Source organism: Saccopteryx bilineata, chromosome 1, assembly GCF_036850765.1.
Source record: "Saccopteryx bilineata isolate mSacBil1 chromosome 1, mSacBil1_pri_phased_curated, whole genome shotgun sequence".
NCBI lineage: Eukaryota > Metazoa > Chordata > Mammalia > Chiroptera > Emballonuridae > Saccopteryx > Saccopteryx bilineata.
Genome location: NC_089490.1, coordinates 109790451 through 109811329, shown reverse-complemented (window position 1 = coordinate 109811329; position 20879 = coordinate 109790451). Strand labels below are relative to the sequence as shown.

At 32.7% G+C, this 20879-nt stretch overlaps 1 protein-coding gene across 2 annotated transcripts; it reads right to left on the bottom strand.

Annotated features, from left to right (window-relative positions):
- Positions 1-148: 148 nt before the first annotated feature.
- Positions 149-20188, bottom strand: LOC136320013 (C-type lectin domain family 7 member A-like). Of its 2 annotated transcripts, none has more exons than XM_066253165.1 (7): positions 20026-20188; positions 18617-18733; positions 7542-7640; positions 3408-3503; positions 2847-2998; positions 1766-1893; positions 149-589 (listed from the first exon to the last, which is right to left on the bottom strand). In XM_066253165.1, the coding sequence occupies exons 2-7, from the start codon at positions 18729-18731 to the stop codon at positions 463-465; spliced, it is 717 nt and encodes a 238-aa protein (XP_066109262.1). In that variant the 5' UTR covers positions 18732-18733; positions 20026-20188; the 3' UTR covers positions 149-462. The 2 variants fall into 2 exon arrangements, with proteins under 2 accessions (XP_066109262.1, XP_066109261.1); XM_066253164.1 differs by lacking the exon at positions 20026-20188 and adding an exon at positions 19105-19134.
- Between the last annotated feature and the right edge of the window lie 691 nt (positions 20189-20879).

Below are 20879 nucleotides of genomic sequence, written 5' to 3'. Positions count from 1 at the left end.
GGAGATTTATCGGTATCGCTTCCTACTTCGCCATTACTCTGACGTCATCCCCAATATACTTAAATTTAAATGATGTATTATTTACTATAAAAATTTATATCAGATTCAATAATCTAAAGGTACACACTTTAAGTAAATAAGTGTTTTTATTTAAAATATTCTGAAAAAGGTTCAATGTTTTCTTTTTTCTTTTTTGATTAAATTTATTGAGGTTTCATTATTCGATAAAATTACATGGGTTTTAATTGTACAGTTCTATGATATATCATCTGTATATTACATTGTGTGCTCACTCCCCAAAGTCAAATTTTCTCTGTCATATATAAATTTGACCCCTTTTATTCCTTATTACTCCCTTCATTCTAGTAACCACCATACTATTCTCTATATCTGTGACTTTTTGTTTGTATTTTCTATTTGCTCATTTGTTGCTTTCAGCTTTATGTCCCACATATGAGTTATTCAATCTCCATATATTGTCTTCTTACATATACAATAACCATGTTCTTTGCAATTATCATCACATAACTGACCATTTTTTATACATTGGCAATGATTATAAGCTTTGTCAGGTATTTTTAATTGAAACCTAGAAGAGAAAAGAATTTCCATTTTAAATAAAATTCATTTTATATATAAATATTTTTAAAGTTATATATTTATTAAACTATAAAGAAACATTTGTTTCAGATAATATATAATATTCATTCCATAAAACTGTAAGGAATTTCAAAACACTGGTCTACTAAAGGAATCATAAAGTTGACAAAAACTAACTAAACTTTTTCAGAAATCTGAAATATAAAAACAAAAAAACCCAACCTTACAATAACCCAAGGCTGGTATATTAAACAAAAAAGCTTCCAAGGTTTTGTAAGAGAGTGTTATTCAAAAGTAAATGATAGAGAGAGACTAAAAATATTTTTAGTCTTGATTATTAATTTAATAATATACTAGGATGAACTGAGTACCTTCCATCTGTTAGCATGGTAATAAGAAAATTGGTGCTATATTTCTTATAAGAGCAGCTTTTAAATTCTGTATCAGGACTTTTTTGTCTCTTAAAAATTATTGAGACACCCAAAGAAATTTTGTTATTTGGGATATATATCTATCCCAATTTATCTTATGAAAAATTAATTCTGGTATATTAAAAAAATCATTTTTATATGTGACAATAATAAACACATATACATTTTGTGCTAATATAAGAATAATTATATTTTTCAAAAGAAAAATAAATAGTACCAACATTGATAATGCTTTATATTTTTGTAAATCTTTTATTGTCTAGCATGACAGAAAACAATTAAATTTTCATATCTGCTTCAATGCTTAATCTGTTTTGATATGTTATAAAAGTTCAGGAATATTTCACTACTCACTCATGAAAAATGAGACTGAAAAGAGAAAATCACATTTCAATATTATTATGAAAATAGTTTTTACATCACAATCCCCTCAAAAGTGTTTTTGTACATTATAAAGTAAATTATTATGGTCCAGAGAAGTTGAAATTAAGTCTATACTTAGAAAATTGGGTTTAAAATAGGATATAAATCACTAGTCTTATGTTAAACATCAATGTTCTTCATTTCTAAGGGTCAAATATTTAAAGAGCTCTATCTGGGTTACAGTAGCCAGGATCAGGTTTAATAGAAGACTTAAAGTCATATAATTTAACATCTAATCATATGCACACTTAATAATTAATTAATATTCTTAGTTTAGAACCAGTATTTTAAAATAGTAGGGAGATACTTACTTGTTCAAGGTAAACGCTGAGCCATCTAGCCAAGACCATTTCAGCTGGCTGCTGTTGTAATACAAACTGATCCAAAACTTTTCCTGATGCATTTGACATTGCATCTCTGACAATTTTATTACAAAATCCTGGATAGAATGAGAACAGGAAAATACTATCTCATACCTTTGGATAGTTTTCATTGTGTATAGAAATTAAAACTTTATTAAACATTTTTTAAAGATTTTATTGATTCATTTTAGAGAGGAAAGAGAGAGAGAGAGAGAGAAAGGGGTGAAGAGCAAAAAACATCAACTCCCATTTGTGCTTTGACCAAGAAAGCCCAGGTTTCAAACCAGGGACCTCAGCATTTCAGGTCAATGCTTATCTATTGTGCCACCACAGGTCAAGCTACTAAATGCTTTTTCTGGAGTTACAGCACTATAATAAAAATACTCTTTGACTTTTTTAACAACTCATTAATAACCAATAATTTATTCATCAAATGATCATTGTGGAGGCATTATAATAATCTGAACATTGTGCTGTGCTGTGTACTGAATATTGAAGGCAGTAAATAGATTTGTTACCTAAGAATCTAAGAAAGATACAAATCAGTTAAGTAATCAATTGCTACAAAAAGGAAAGTACAGAATAAAATGACAGTATTTATCAAGAACTCTTTCAGGGCCAAATGATCAAAATAGATTTTTCATATTATTGTGATTTTGGGATAAACCAGAAAGTAAAGAAGCACTTATTAGGGTAAAGTCACGAAGGGTTGGGAAGAGAACAATAAAATTATGAAGAGAAGATTGAATTACACTCTAAGGAATACATAAGGGGAGTATGTTAAAATAAGTGGGTGAAAAAGTAGAAGTGACAAAAAGTTATTGGTAACTAAGGAGGCTGCATATATAAAACTTGTACGTAAATGGCTAGATACTGAGGAAGAGTTTCAAGAAAGAGAATAGCATAATCTGATGTGTATCATCTCAAATTCTCTGCTCAAACAGTAATCTCAGAAGATAGAAAGCCTAGAACCTAGAAATATCTCCCGGAGGAACTTGCTAAAATGTAAGAAACATATACTTGTTTTTACCATCTCTTTTTCAGTATTTAATTTAAGAAAACTCGAAAGCAAAGTAGAACAACGAAGATTACATTCTTCCCAAGGTACCATATTTCTAGTAAAAGAGTAGCAATGTTCCCCATATTGGTACCAGTTGTCTTCACAAGGATGATATTTCCAATCTAAAGAAGAATGAAAGTAGGTTTAAATGTCTTCTGTCAGTATATTTATAAACAGAAATATAAGTGTTTAAGTTGTGAAGAACAAATGATAAACAATACATAAATTATATGATAAAAATGTAGTCACCCATTATAAATTTTAACCTTTACTTGTAACTATTTAGCATAATTTTAGTAATGCTAAGACATAACTTTTGACACTGTAATTCTAATGAGACAATTGTCAATATGTTAACATTACCAACAACTTCCAAGTTTAAGTCAGTTTTTAGTAAATATATTTCTGGATATTTCACAGTGGATAATATGTGTGTGATAAAATTAATTAATTATTACATATGCATCAAAATAAACACAGAGACATAATTATTTTCTAACTCTAAGAAAATATGACCTATTCTTAAATTACCTTGAGTACTTGTTGGTAGTGTTAGGATCCCTGAAATCAATCCCTTCTGGACTGTTTCTTGATTGGAAGTAAGATTTCCTGAATTTTGCTCCATTACTAAAGACAAAACCACAAATATCAGCTTGGTTTGTCATATTTACCTTAAAATAAATTTATTATAAACAAAAATTATTTGTGAAGTGACTACAAACAGGGAAAAATACATTATTAATGTATAATTGGAAGGACATACATAGACAAATCTAATAATAATATAAGTCTAACAAATAATTAGAGTAATGTAAGTAAGAGTACAGATTACAGAACAATTCATTTGATTAGTGAAAACCTAAGGAAGATTTCTCAGAAAGAGTAATCTTGGTATAAGTTTAAGTAAGAGATAAAAGTTAACCTGTATTAAAAAATTAAGTCGTATGTTGAATCTAAAAAACAAAATAATTAAGAAGCAAAACAGAGACAGACTAATTGATTTAAAAAAAAAAGGCTAGCGGCTATGGAGTACAGAGGGAGAGCTGGTTGTTGGGGTAAAGGGATTGAGCAAAAAAGAAAAAGAGAAAAAACTTATGAACATGGACAACACTGTGGAAATTTGAGGGTGAAAGGGAGAAGAGATGGAGGAAGGTAGAGGAGGGTGAAGCAGAGATAGAAGGTGACTTGACTTGGGAGGCTAAAACACACATACAATGTCCAGATGATGTGTTCTGAAATTCTGCACCTGAAACCTGTATAATTTTATAAACCAGTGTCACCTCAATAAATTCAATGAAAAAGAAGGAAAAATAAAGAAGAGCTGTTATTTCAGTTGGATGAGAGAGTATGAATGAACCTCAGAGTGAGGTCATGAAAGTTCAAGATAAAGACATAGTAATTAGATGTGGTTCTAAAAATCACCTCTAATGCAGAGACAATATCAAAAATATATCTAAGTTGTGCTGAAGAAATTACATTAGAAATTAAAAATAGCCTGGCCTGTGGTGGCGCAGTGGATAAAGCGTCGACCTGGAAATGCTGAGGTTGCCAGTTCGAAACCCTGGGCTTGCCTGGTCAGGGCACATATGGGAGTTGATGCTTCCAGCTCCTCCCCCCTGTCTCTCTCTCCTCTCTCTCTTTCTCTCTCTCTCTCTGTCTCTCTCTTTCCTCTCTAAAATGAATAAATAAAATAAAATAAAATTTAAAAAAAGAAATTAAAAATAAAAGATCTTAAAAAGATGCTTTTCTATACTATAAAGAACTGTATGCCAAAAAATTAGACAACCTAAGTGAAATGGACAAATTCCTTGAAACATATAATCTTTCAGAAACCAACCTGGAAGAATCAGAAAACCTAAACAGACCAATTACAACAAAAAAGATTAAAAGATTTATCAAAAAATTTCCAACAAACAAAAGCTCCTCACAGGCAAATTCTATGAAATACTCAAAGAAGAACTAACTCCTATTTTTCTCAAACTACTTCAAAAAATTTAAGAGGAGAGAAGACTTCCAAGCTCCTATGATGAGGTGAGTATAATTCTGATTTCAAAACCAGGCAAAGACAACACAAAGAATGAAAACTATAGGCCAATATCCCTGATGAATTTAGATGCTAAAATTCTCAACAAAATATTAGCAAACCAGATCCAGCAATACATGAAAAAAATCATACATCATGAGCAAGTGGGATTTATTCTCGGGAGGCAAGGCTGGTACAATATTCTCAAATCAACGTGATTCATCATATATATAAGCAAAATAAAAAAGAAAAATCACATGATAATATCAATAGATGCAGAATAAACATTTGATAAAATCTAGCATCCATTTATGATCAAAACTCTCAGCAAAGTAAGTATACAGGGAACATACATCAACATGATAAAGGCCATCTATGACAAATCCACACCCAACATCATAATCAATGGGCAAAAATTAAAAGCAATCCCCTTAAGATCAGGAACAAGGCAAAGGGTTCTTCTTTTCACTACTCCTACTCAACATAGTTCTGGAGATCTTAGCTACAGCAATCAAACAAGAAGAAATAAGAAGTAAAACTATCGTTATTAGCTGATTATATGATACTGTACATAGAAAACCCTAAAGTCTCAATCAAAAAAACTCCTGGACCTGATAAGTGAATTTAGTAAGATGGCAAGATATAAAATTAATATTCCAAAGTCAGAAGCATTTTTATACACCAACAATAAACTGCCTGAAGAGATATTAAAAAAAGAATACCATTCACTATTGCAACAAAAAAAATAAAGTAACTAGGAGTAAATTTAACCAAGGAGGTTAAATACATGTAAATTGGAAAATTATAAAACATTGATAAAAGAAATCAAGGAAGATGCAAACAAGTGAAAGCATATATACCATGTTCATGGATTAAAAAAATAAACTTTATTAAAATGCCTATATTACCCACAGCAATTTCTAAATTCAATGCAATTCTAATTAAAATACCACGGACATACTTCAAAAATATAAAACAAATATTCAAAAAATTTATAGGGAACCAAAAAAAGAACACGAAAAGCCTCAGCAATCTTTGAAAAGAAGAATAAAATGGGTCGTATCACATTTCCTGATATCGAGTTCTACTACAAGACCATTGCACTCAAAACAGCTTGGTACTGACATAAGAACAAGCATACAGATCAATGGAACAGAATAGAGAACCCAGAAATAAACCCACACCCTTATGGACAACTGATATTTGACAAAGGATGTAAGAGCATACAATGGAGTAAAGACAGTATCTTTAACAAATGGTGTTGGGAAAACTGGACAGCTAACTGCCAAAAAATGAAACTAGACCACCAACTTACACCATTCACAAAAATAAACTCAAAATGGATAAAAGACTTAAATGTAAGTCGTGAAACCATAATCGTCTTAGAAGAAAACATAGGCAGTAAGCTCTCCAGCATCTCTCACAGCAATACGTTTGCTGATTTATCTCCATGGGCAAGTGAAATAAAGGACAGGATGAACAAATGGGACTACATAAAACAAAAAAGCTTTTGTACAGCTAAAGACAATATGAACAAAATAAAAAGAAAAACCACACAATGGGAGAACATATTCAACAATACGACTCATAGGGGTTAATAACGAAAATTTATAAAGAACTAGTAAAACTCAACACCAGGAAGACAAACAATCCAATAAAAAAATGGGCAAAAGAGATGGATAGATACTTCTCCAAAGAGGACATATAGACAGCCAATAGGCTGATGAAAGAATGTTCAACATCACTAATCATTTAAAAAATGCAAATTAAAACCACAGAATACTACCTCACACCAGTCAGAATGGCAATCATTAACAAAACAACAAATAGTAAGTGCTGGCGAGGATGTGGAGAAAGGAAAACCCCCCTGCACTGCTGGTGGGAATGCAGACTGGTGCAGCCACTGGGGAAAACAGTATGGAGATTTCTCAAAAAATTAAAAATGGAACTGCTATTTGACCCAGCCATCCCACTTTTAGGGATATATCCTAAGAATACTAAGTCACTGATTGAAAAGAAGAAATGCACCCCCATGTTTATTGCAGCATTGTTCACAATAACCAAGATCTGGAAACAGCCCAAGTGTCCATCAGTGGGCAAGTGGATTAAAAAGCAGTGGTACATATACACAATGGAATACTACGTGGCTGTGAAAAATAAGGAAATCTTACCTTTTGCGACAACATGGATGGACCTGGAAACTATTATGTTAAGTGAAATAAGCCAAGCAGAAAAAGAAAAATATCATATGACCTCACTCATTTGAGAAATCTAATGAACAATGTGAACTGAGGAATGAAATAGAGGCAGAGGTGGTATCAAAGAAACCAGAGGGAAAGTGGACAGAGGGAAAGGGGATAAGAGGATTGAATCAGAGAAGGGAAAATGATTAGTGAAATTATATATACATAACACAGAGTTATAGAGAGCGGGAAAGCAAATCCTGAAGGGAAAGGGGGAAGGCGTTGGGGGCAGAGGACAAGGGGGATATCGAGGGAAATACAAGGTGGAGGTGGGAAGATATATTCAGGGAGGACACTTAGATCTATGTAAGCACAATAAATTAAAATTAATTAAATTTTTTTTAAAAGATGACTTTCTATGAACAATAAAAAAGCTGACTTCTATCATTAGAGACTTACACTTTGTGGCTAATATTCCAACAGATAGAAGGAGCACCAAGCAGATGATACACAGAACCACTAGAATTATCTTCCATGAAATAGGCAGGGCAGAATTTCCTATTAGACAGAAATTAATAAATCAGTTTAATGTTAGCTTTTATATGTTTATTCTCAATGTTTCTTAATTTCTTAAATTATTGTTACATTCAATATTGTATTATATAGTTTCAGATGTACTGCATAACAATTAGACAATCATATACTGTACAAATTGGTTCCCCTAATATTTCTAGTATCCACCTGGAACCACACATAATTATTAAAATATTATTGACTATATTTCCTATGCTCAACTTTAGGTTCTATAATTATTTTTTAACTAACAATCTGTATTCAATTCCTTCCCATTTTTTTACCCTCTCCCCAAAACACCCTCCTTTCTGGCAACAACTAGTTTGTTCTCTTTATCTATGAGTCTGTTTCTATTTTAATTTTGAGTATTTCATAATTAAACTCCAAAGACATGTCTATAGACTCTATCCAGTACTGTGATTTTGCACATCTGCCAATTCACTATGTAAAACTGTTCTTGAGTTAATGGTGTTGGTATTAATTGTAATATCAAATGCAAGAATGAAATATTTATTATCTTTTAAAAATAAAGTATTTAAAGTTATGTAATAATTTTTAACATTTGAAAATTTGAGAAATTATTAAAGGGTAATTAAAAACCAATTACTAAGTGTTTCATTCAGAAGCACACCAGCATCATTTTTGCTTTATTCCTTTTACTATGTCTGTTTTACCCAGTTAAGAGTTTTTACTGCTTTAACAGCTCATTATAATTTTAATAAATGTTTGTTAATGGACTGCATAATACTGATATATATATGTATGTGTGTATATATATAATATATAATAAATTTTTTACTAAACTTCTCTTTTCAGACATAGTGATAAACTTTTTTCTATAAAAATATTGCAATGTACTTTGTCATGAAATCTGCTACTACTGAGTTTGTAATTTTATACACAAACATTGTTAGCACTAGTTTCAATTTACATTTTCTTCAGCTACTGAAATTTAAACTATTTCATGAACATATTAGCTATTTTTATTTCTTTTGTGAATAATCTGTAACATATTTTGCTTATAAAGGGTTTTAATGTTGTAAATGTTTATTTTAATGAACTTACCATATATTCAATATATTAAATCTTTAGTTGATCTACTTGTATTTTTTATTTGCTTGTTTTTCTTTAAATTTTTGTTCTAGAAATTTTAAGTCTTTTTAAAACAGTCAAATCTACCATCAGTGCTTACATTTAGAAAGTCCTTTCCATTTTTCAGTACATTGTTTAGTCCTCCCACTTAATCTAAACCTTTCCATGCATTTTTTTTTATTATTTTATTGCTTGACAGAGACAGAGAGAGAGTCTGAGAGAAAGACAGATAGGGACAGACTGACAGGAATGGAGAGAAATGAGAAGCATCAATTCTTCATTGCAGCTCTTTAGTTGTTCAATGATGACTTTCTCATATGTGCCTTGACCAGATAGGGGTAGGGAGGTTACAGCAGAGCAAGTACCCCCTTCCTTAATCCAGTGACATTGGGCTCAAGACAGCTACCATTGGGTCATGTCTATGCTCAAGCCAGCACCCGGCACTCAACTGGTGAATCTGCACTCAATTAGGGACCTTGGGGTTTCGAACCTAGGTCCTCCAAGTCACAATTTGATGCTCTATCTACTGTGTAACCATCTGGCAAGGCCTTCCCATTTTTTTTTATTTAATTTATTATGTTTACACAGATTCTAGTTTCTCCCCAAATGCATCCTCTTTCCCCCGTATTCTCCTCAACATCTCCCTTGGCCTTCTACCAACAGCTCCTTCCTCCCTTCCCTTCAGGTTTAATTTCGTTTCTCAGTTCACATTGTTCCTTGGATTTCTCAAATGAGTGAGGTCATATGATATTTTTCTTTCTCTGCCTGGCTTATTTCACTAAACATAATAGTTTCCAGATTCATCCATGTTGTTGCAAAAGGTAATATTTCCTTCTTATTCCTGGCCCCATACTATTTTATTGTATATATGTATCACTCCTTTTTAATCCATTTGTCCACTGACAGACACTTGGGCTGTTTCTAGATCTTCACTATTGTGAATAATGCTGCCATGAACATGGGGGTGCATTCCTTTTTTTGAGTCAGTGATATGGTATTCTTGGGATATATTCCTAAAAGTGGGATGGTTGGGATATAATTTCTCATTGTTATTCCATCCTTCCTTGAAGTAGCTTTTTTTGTTTGCTTGTTCTTTTATTCTTTTGATGCTTAGAGTGAAATCAATAAAAAACCATGGACAAGTGACAGAACTTTATACTTCTTATACTTGTTTTACTCTGTCTACTCAGCTTAAAGAGATTTAAGTCAATTTTTTAAATAATCCACTTTATTTTTAGCAAAAGAGACAAAGACAGAGAGAGAATCAGAGAGAGGGACCAATAGGAACAGATAGATAGGAAGGGATAGAGATGAGAAGCATCAATTCTTTGTTACAACACCTTAGTTGTTCATTGATTGCTCTCTCTCATATGTTTCTTGACCAGGGTGCTACAGACAAGCCAGGGACCTAATGCTCAAGCCAGAAACCTTGGGCTCAAGCCAGCAACCATGGGCTCAAGCTGAAAACTTTGGACTTCAAGCCAGTGACCTTTGGGTTTAAACCAGCAACCATGGGGTCATGTCTATGCATTCACGCTCAAGCCCGTGACCTAACACTCAAGCTAGTGAGCCTGAGCTCAAACCAGATGAGGTCTCTTAAGCCTGAGACCTCAGGGTTTCAAATGTGGGTCCTCTGTGTCCCAGGCTGATGATCTATCATCTGTGCCACCACCTGGTCAGGCTAAATACTCTACTCTTTTTTTTTTTTTTTGTATTTTTCTGAAGCTGAAAACGGGGAGAGACAGTCAGACAGACTCCCGCATGCGCCCGACCGGGATCCACCCGGCATGCCCACCAGGGCAACGCTCTGCCCACCAGGGGGCGATGCTCTGCCCATCCAGGGCGTCGCTCTGCCGCGACCAGAGCCACTCTAGCGCCTGGGGCAGAGGCCAAGGAGCCATCCCCAGCGCCCGGGCCATCTTTGCTCCAATGGAGCCTTGGCTGCGGGCGGGAAAGAGAGAGACAGAAAGGAAGAGGGGGTGGAGAAGCAAATGGGCGCTTCTCCTATGTGCCCTGGCCGGGAATCGAACCTGGGTCCCCCGCACGCCAAGCCGATGCTCTACCGCTGAGCAAACTAGCCAGGGCTACTCTACTTTTAATGTGTGAGTTTTCCCTTCTTTTCCATCCCAACACAAGTCATGTTTTTTTCTTTACAAGGGTACCATTATTGTCTTGTATATTGACTTTTTTGTTGGTCTGATATCAAGGTTCTCCATGATATAGAATTAAAAGAATAAGTAAAGTGGAAAAAATAACTTTAAAAAGAAGAATGAGACATAAGTAAATACACACATTTACGTATATGATAAAGTGCTAAAATAAATGTGTGTGGCCTGACCAGGCAGTGGCACATTGGATAGAGCGTCGGACTGGGATGTGGAGGACCCAGGTTCGAGACCTCGAAGTCACGAGCTTAAGCGCAGGCTCATCTGGTTTAAGCAAAGCTCACTAGCTTGAGCCCAAGGTCACTGGCTCAAGCAAGGGGTTACTCGGTCTGCTGAAGGCCCATGGTCAAGGCACATATGAGAGAGCAATCAATGAACAACTAAAGGTGTCACAATGAAAAACTAATGATTGATGCTTCTCATCTCTCTCTGTTCCTGTCTGTCTATCCCTATCTATCCCTCTCTCTGACTCTCTCTCTGTCTCTGTAAAAATAAAATAAAGTGTGTGTGTGTGTATGTGTGTGTGTGTGTGTGTGTAAAGGAGATGTGACTGGCACATAAAAACTAGAAACACCCTGGCGGGGCATACAAGAGAGGCGCCCATCTGCTTCTCCACCCCTCCCCCTCTCCTTCCTCTCTGTCTCTATCTTCCCCTTCCGCAGCCGAGGCTCCATTGGAGCAAGTTGGCCCAGGCGCTGGGGATGGCTCCATGGCCTCAGCCTCAGGCACTAGAATGGCTGTGGTTGCAAAAGAGTAACGCCCCAGATGGGCAGAGCATTGCCCCCTGGTGAGCATGCTGGGTGGATCCTGGTCGGGCGCATGCGGGAGTCTGTCTGACTGCCTCCCTGTTTCCAACTTCAGAAAAGTACAGAAGGAAACAAACAAACAAAAATCTAGAAACAGTGTTAGTCATAATGTTGGGTTAGTGGTCTTTGGCATGGGAGAGTTTTAGGAGAAGCCAAATACCTGTATGAAAATTGGATAAAGAAAAGGCAAAACTTTTGAGAAAAATTCATGGCACTTGTGAATAAAATTTCTAAGAAAATCCATGAAAAAAAAGATTTATTGTATTTGATTTTGTTTTCTCAGCTGTGTTCTTCTGCATGTTTCTCTGTGCAGAGGCAAGAATGGCCAGAAAATGCAGAGGAAGTGATCTGGGAAGGATTCATTTGGAATCCATTTGGAGGCCAGTGTGCATATCTGATACTCACTGGATTAAAAAATTACCACCCCCACACAATAATGATAGGTGATTTTGCTGAGACTGCCTAATACATAGATATATGGTATAAAGTATGAGAGATGGGACTGTATGAGATATAAGTAACTATTATGTTGTAATAGAACCACAAAGCCAAACAATAATAGAGAAACCACGTGGAATTAGAAATTAAAATTTAAGAAGAATTCATGATTCAAATTGGAATGATTTAGATACAAAATCAGATATTCTTGGCACTATGTGATTTCACTAAAATATAAAAAGTTCTGAGGCTCTCCTTAAGAAATGGTTAGTTATTCTAATACCACAAACTTCCTTTATCTTCAGATAGTAATCATTTTGGGGTAAATTTCTGAAGAAAATCTTTTTGGGTAATGCTTAGCTGAATGTAGTGCCTGCCTTGTGTTCTGGTTATCTTAAGATGTTTTTATGTTGCACTGGAAGAGACTGAATACATGAGGAAAATTTAGCTATACTAAGATTTACAATTAGAACCAATTTATTCCCTGCAAGACTAGCAAAATCTGTAGGAAGTACTCTTTCATGAAGAAAACTGAAATATTTAGACATGCAGTTTCCACTTGGTATCAAATATGAAAAGGGACTTTTCACTAAACATAGCATTTTGAACATATGAGTTCATCTCTGATTTATGAATACCCTTTAAAATAATAGTAATGGGTTAAAATGATATAAAGACAAAGGATGAAAGAATGGGAGAAGAGATAGGAGTAGTACAGCTAGAACTGGGTTTTTGTTTTGTTTCATTTTTGGTTTTTTGGTTTGGTTTTGTTTTGTTTTAGGGGTTTTTTTGTTTATAGATCAACAAATTCTTTGTAAACATTAGTTATTAAGATAGGTAGAATAGAAATAATGAAACTCAAATATCTAAAGTTTAGACCACAAATAAAGTTGAGGTTAATTATATTGAGGAAGGTGAAGATTAAACAATCTCTGAATTTTTCCATTCCTACTCAAATCCATGAAAAGATTATCTACCTCTTGAGTCTGGAGGAGAAAAATTATTCTTCAGAAAAAGTGAAGAGAGATTCAACAGAAATAAAGCATTAAACCCAGGAAATACTGGGAGTTTTTGTACCTTGAGATACAAACAGACCAACATACGATTTTTTTAAGATACGAACTGCAACTTAGTCCATATTTTTGTTTGAGATCTGAGCGAAATTCCAAGGGTCGAGTCATGATTTGGGAAGCTGCCACTAGTTGGCACGTTGGCACACGGGTCCAGTATCGGTAGTTTGATATACGAGTTGACTGACTTACGAGCTCGGTTACAGAATGAATTAAATTCGTATCTCAAGGTACCACTGTATTATTATTAATTAAAGTTATAATTTACAATAATAAAAGTATAATGATTATAGAAAAAAGGAAAAAGAAGAAAAATAAAATTTTAAATATCAATATAGGAAAAAGTTACATAATTGAGTATAAGCATGGATTCTTCAAACACAATAATAATCATGTTGTGAAAAATGCTTATTGTTTTAAAAAGTTACTATGTGAAATATATTACAGACAAATATAATTCTGGATTTATATACAGAATACAAAACATTCAACTTTTATAAATGCTTACATAAATATAAATCAACATTTGTATTACTTATCCATAAAATTAGAGCTTTAGAAAGAATATGAAATATTTCCATGTTGGGTAAGTCTTAGTTTTGAAATGCCTGATCATGTGGTGGCCCAATGATTAGAGTGTCAATCTGGGACTGTGAGGACCCAGTTTTGAAACCCTGAGGTTTCTGGCTTGAGCGTGAGCTCATGAAGCTTGTATGCAGGCTCACCAGCTTGAGCACAGGGTCACCAACTCAAGCCTGGGATTATAGAAGTGATACTATGGTTGCTGACTTGAGCCCAAAGGTAACTGGTTTGAAGCCCAAGGTAATTGACTTGAACCAAAGATCCCTGGCTTGAGTAAGGGGCCACTGGCTCCTCTGGAGCCCCCCCACAAAGGCATTTATGAGAAAGCAATCAAGGAACAACTGAAGTGCTGCAACTATGAGTTGATGCTTCTCATCTCTCTTCCTTCCTGTCTGTCTGTCTGGCTGGCTGGCTCTCTCACTCTCTCACTAAAAAAAGAAAAAATGCATATATGATCTTTGTATTTTGTATTTATACTCTTTTGTATGTATGAAAATAACTGAAAATATGAATCTAAATATGAATAGATTTCATGTTTTATAGATTTATTAGTAATCTAATTTTTCTTTTTAGCCCTTTGTTAAGCTTTCCAACTTTTAAATACTTTAAGAATAATTTTTAAATGATAAAGATAGAGGCAAAATCTTCAACATAATATTAGCAAACCAAATTTAACAATTAAACATTAAACCAATTATGCAGCACAATCGTAGAATGTATTTCATGTGTACAAGGATGTTTCCACACATGTTGATCTCAATAGAAGCTGAGTAAGCATTTGAAAAAAATGAGCATTTATATGTAATAATAACTCTCAACAAAGTTGGTATAGAGTGAATGTAACAGATGCCGTTTATGACAAGCCCCTAGTTAACATCATAGTCAACAATGAAAAGCTGAAAGTTTTTGCTCTAAGATCAGGATCAATATAAGAACGTCCACTCTCACCACTTTCACTCAGCATAGCCCTACCCAGATTAATTAGGTAAGAAAATATATGTAAGAAAAACATTTAAATCAGAAACAGAGAAATACACTGCCACTTATTACAAAATGACATGATTTTATATATAAAAAATTCTAAAGACTCCACCAAAAAACAATTAGTAGCAAAGATGAATTTGGTAAAATTGCATGAAACAAAATCAATATACAAAAATGTTGCAATTCTATACACTATAGTAAACTTCCAGAAGGAGAATTTAAGAAAACAATTTTATTTATAATTACATCTAAAATAACAAAATACCTAGGAATAAATTTACCAAAAAAGTAAAAGACCTATACACTGGAAACTATAAGACATTTGTAAATAAATTGAAGACAAATTAATGAAAAATAATGTAATCATACATTGAAAGAATTAATATTGTTAAAATGTCCATAATACTCAAGGCAATCTATAGGTTCAATGTAATTCTTAAAATGCTAATGAAATTTTTTACAGAAATAGAAGAAATAATCCTAAAATTTGTATGAAATCACAAAAGACCTCAAATAAACAAATCAATCTTGTAAAAAGGAAGAAGCTGGAGACATCGTACTTGCTGATTTCCAACTATATTACTAAAGCTATAATAATTAAAAGAATATGCTGGCATTAAAAATAGATACATAGATCAGTGGAACAGAATAATGATCCTGAAAATAAACCTGTATATATATGCTCATTTGGTATATGATAAATAAACCTGTACATATATGCTCATTTGGTATATGATAAAAAAACAATTATATACAATGAGGTATTACAGTCTTTTCAATAATTGGTGCTGGGAAAACTGGATAGCCACAGGTAAAGATTGAAAGTGGACCACTATCTTAAACCACATACAAAAATTAACTCAAAAGTGAATTAATCTTGAACATAAGACCTGAAAGCTAAAAACTCCTAGAAGACTCATATTTGTTAAGCTCCTTGATGATGACTTTTTGGACTTGACACTAAAAGCAAAGGCTAAATACTACTGCTCACAAAAATTAGAGGGTATTTTATCGCTTCATATTCATTTTGAAATATCACCTAATTTTTGTGAGCAGTAGAAATAAAATGAGACTCTATCAAAATAGAAACATCTGCACAGCAAAAGAAACAAGCAACAAATTGAAAAGGAAACTGACCATTGTAGGAAAAAATATTTGCAAATTATATATCTCATAAAATACATAAAGAACTCATACAACTCAAGAGCAAAAAAAAGAATCTGTTTAAAAACTGCGTAGAGGATTTGCAGACATTTTTTGTAGGTGACATATAGATGGCCAAGAAGTACATAAAAAGGTGCTCAATCATCAGGGAAATGCAAGTCAAAACTACAATGAGATGGTACCTCATGCCTGTTAGAATGGCTACTATCAAAAATAACAAATGTTGGTAAGAAGCTAGAGAAAAGACAACCCTTGTACACTGTTGGTGGGAATGCAAATTGGTGCAACTACTGTTGAAAACAGTATGGAGGTTTCTCAAAAAATTACAGATAGAACTACTATATGATCCAGTAATTTCACTTCTGCAATATTTATCTGAAGGAAACAAAAACACTAACTAAAAAAAATATCTGCACAACCATTTTTACTACAGCTTTTATTTACAATAGCCAAAATATGGAAACAAGTGTTCAGCGATAGATAAATGGATGATGAATACACACACACACATATGTATAGTGTAACATTATTCGGTCATAACAAAGAAGAAAAGTCTTGCCATTTGTGATAATGTGGATGGAACTTAAAAGCATGATGCAAAGTCAGACAGAGAATACAAATACCATATGCTCTCACTTATATGTATGGAATAATAAAAAAACAAAACAAAAAAACCTAAGCTTGCAGACTGGAGGATGAGAGGAGTGGGTGAAATGGGGGGAGGGGGTGAACATGGACAAGCTTCCAGTTATAAAATAACTCATAAGGATGTAATATACAATAGGATGACTTCAATTATCACTTTATTGCATATTTCAAAGTTGTTAAGAAAGCAGATCTTAAAATATTCATAACATACACAAGAAAATCTTTAACTGTGCTGATGGATGGTAACTAGATTTAGTTGTGGTGATCATTTTCAAATATATACAAATATAAAACATTATGTTGTACACCTGAAACTAATTGTACGTCCATTATATCTCAATAAAATGCAAAAACAAATAAATTTTTTCTTTGTGTAATAATTGCAACAATTAATTCTATCACAGGAGAAGTGGCAAGCACAGAATGTGAGGCTTGTGGCAATCCAATAGTCATCCTCAACCAACTGTACTTGAGACCTTGAGAGTTTTACAATTTCATACATCTTGAGAAAAAATGTTTACTCTATATACTCCAGTGTTTACATGTAGGACTTAAGGGTTAAAAGATATTAAAACAAGATATCAATATTAAAAATTTGAACAATTAATTTTAACATTAATTTATCTACATTAAGCATAAAATTGAACATAACATTTAGATATTTATGTTAGTGAAACACTAAAGAATTAATTCAATAGTCACCTATTTAAAAGGTTGATTGCATCAAAAGGTTAGGTATGCATCACTGTGCTATTTATATATGTTAAAATATGGAAACAATATTCAAATGACACTATTTGCCCAAATGTATACAGTTATACCTGTCTAATAAATAATAAAAATAAAATTGTGGTGATAAAATTTAAACATAATAATGGTAACATGCTGTGAAAAAAAACATATTTTGTGTATTTAATGATGGCAAGAATAATTTTTATTTTATTTTTTCTTTTAACTTGAATTTATTGGGATATTCGTTTACAAAACCATATAGGTTTTAAGTGTACAACTCAATGTAACACCATCTGCACACTGCATAATGCACCCTCCACCTCAAGCAAAGTCTCTTTCCATCCGCATTCCCCTGCCTTTGCCCACTTCCACCTACTCCGACTGCCCTTGCCCTCTAGCTATACCTACCCTGTTGTCTGTCTATAGATACATATATACATATATCTGTTCTGGGGCTAATTCCTTAACTTTTTTTCATCCAGTTCCCTATCCCCTTCCCTCTGACAGTTCCATACCCATGCTTCTATTTTAATTTTTTTCATAAGTTTACATTCGACATTCAATATTATTATTTTGTATTAGTTGCAGGTATAAAGCATAGTGGTTAAACAATTATAATACTATACAAAATGTTCCCCAATATTTCAAGTACCCACCTGGCATCATACATAGTTATTACAATATTATTGACTATATTCCCTATGCTGTACTTTGCATTCCGTAACTATTTTGTAACTACCAAATGTATTCCTTAGTTTCTTCACCTTTGACACCCAACTCCCCAACCCCTTCTGGCAACCATCACTCTGTTCTCTGTATCTATGGGTTTTCTTTTTTGTCTGTTCATTTATACTGTTTTTTAGATTCCACACACAAGTGAAATCATATGGTATTTGTCCTTCTCTGGCAGGTTCAATTTTTTTTAATTAAACAAATAAAGTAAAAAATTCACAGGAGGTGTGAATTAATGATTAATTTTCTTTATTTCTCAAATTATTAAGTGCTGTGATTATTACCTTGAAACAACTAAGTATGGTAAATTAAAGAACCTTGTGAAAATGTATTTGTTCACTTGAAATGCATTTATTTGCTTTAGAGCTAAGGTGATGTTGGGCAATGTGTCAAATATTTGCCTTAACCCACAGTCATAAAATATTTTATGATTGGGGAGGTAATAGTTTGATTGTGTGTACAAATTTGTGTATTTTTTATGTTCCATTTCAGACATTGTTTTAAAGTATAAAGAAAAAGAATAAAATAAAAGTGAGGAAGCTACGAACCTAGATGCTCAAAATACACAGCCTTCTTGGTTTCAGAGTTTTCAGGTGTCCTTTTCTGCTGCTGGGATGAAGAATGAACTCGCACCTCAGAGTAAGTCACCCTTTCTTCTCTCATTTCTGAAAATCATAAAAGCTTTATTGTGAGTTAATTGGCTATAAGAATGCCATTACTAAAATAAACAGTGTATGAAGACATTAATCTGAATATAATTATACCTAATAATTAATTTGGAGACTCTTTTGAAATATAGAATATTTTTAAAAACAGATGATCATTAAAGCTTGTAAAAGATTTATAAAAACTTATTGTAGCACATCATTTTTTGTTTGCATTCAAGGTAAATATTCTTTTTAAATTACATTACCAGATTACAAATTGATGATACAAGTTAAATTAATAATTGTCATTAAAAGAATTAATAATTGGCAAATAAAAGAATTTTTTAAGTCAGTTTGAAGAAAGTCTCCTAGTTTCACTTAACCTGCACCTGTTTTGGTCTTTACATCCCACAGCATCCACCTCCACATTCATTTTAATCACTCTCTTCAGTTATGATATGTTCTTATAGACCTTCATACTTCTGGTTAAACTTGTCTCTCTTTTTAGTATAGAATTGTTGCCAATGTTGTTTTATTATCAGAAAGTAATTATTTAAAATATGACAAATTATACTTCTGTCAAAAAAATTTTTCAGATACTTCAACAAGAATTTATGTCTTCTTCCCACAAACTTTCCTTGTTTTTGACATTATGCTTTGAACTCATTATTGCCTTTAGTTTTATACTGCTGCTTCCTCACTAGGACACACTCTGATAACAGAATCTCAATAATACATCTTAATGATTTTGTTATTGCCACAATTATTTATAGGTTCATTTATGCACTTTATAATTTCAACAAGTTTACCTTGATACAGAATTTTTTATATATTTGATAGAATATAGCAAACAGATTCTAGCTCAAAAGGAATCTTAAAATTATTAAAGGGAACTTTGCTTATGTTTCAGCACCCAAATAGTCCATGGCTATTATGGGTATTATTAAATATGTAAATTTAATAGAAAGTTTTCTTCACTTTTTCCCATAGAATTTTGGGTGTCATTGTTTTCAAATACCTTATCACATAGAATGAAGTAAGAATTTCCTTCCAGGTATTTTTAATTATCTCATTTCTAATAGTTATTATAATCAAGAAAATATATTCAAGTCTGTTCTGGTCTTCCAACCTATCATCTATCTCTAGCTATCAATCAAACTATATAGGTCTTTCATCTATCTGAATGTGTACCTGCTTCTTTATAAATTTAACATCTCATGTTTGTATTCAAATTATGTTAATAAAACTTTGTTTAACAATTTTTTAAATAGCACATATTAAGAAAAATAAATTAATATCATAAAAATTACCTGCTTTTCAGAGAAAGATGTCAAGATCTTTGCAGAATGTGAATTTCCTGGGAAGAAGGAGATTGTAACTCTTCTGACAAAAGTCTGAATATAAATATTCTTGATAATCCTTGTTATAAAATCTAACAGAGAAAGCAATAAGTACATAGACTAATGTCTTTGTTTGTTCTATATTGAAATTAATAGGTTAGCATCAAATCTGAAAATAAGAGCTCTCTGGATGCAACCACACAGGAAGCCCTTATATCTAAAACCATCACTAGAGCTGGGTCTTTCATCAGTCTAATCTTCTATTCTTTTCAAGTATGTGGCTATTTGCAGTAATCATCAATATAGTTTACTCTATTCTTGGGTTTTAAGACTTAAACAAAATATCGACCTTTTCTATTAGAAAAATAATCCACTTGCACCAATACTTCCTTTTAACTTCTCCGCAATGTATTATTAAATAGCTTATCCTCAAATATTGGTCCAGGAGCTAGAGCTTTAAAAGTCACGTTTTGTGTTATCATTTTTTGGTCACTTCTATTTCAATAATAGTTATGCTATTTATCTCTACAGAAATATCACATGGTTTTTCTCAGCATAACTCAGGTTCATGACTCTTTTGCCATAATGTAAACTGTTCTAAAAGTCATTCTCTACGAAACAAAGATACCGAAAGAGAATTTACCAAACATAAAAATTAGTCACATTCCTATGTAACTCATATTTCTCAAAAAGAATTATATGTCCTCAATTATATGAAGTTATTTCATTATTTATCATTTTATTATTTAATATTTAGAATTTAGTAAAAAAAATTTTGATGACTTGAAAAAATGCAAAGCTTTTGAATATTGTTATTCAGTTAG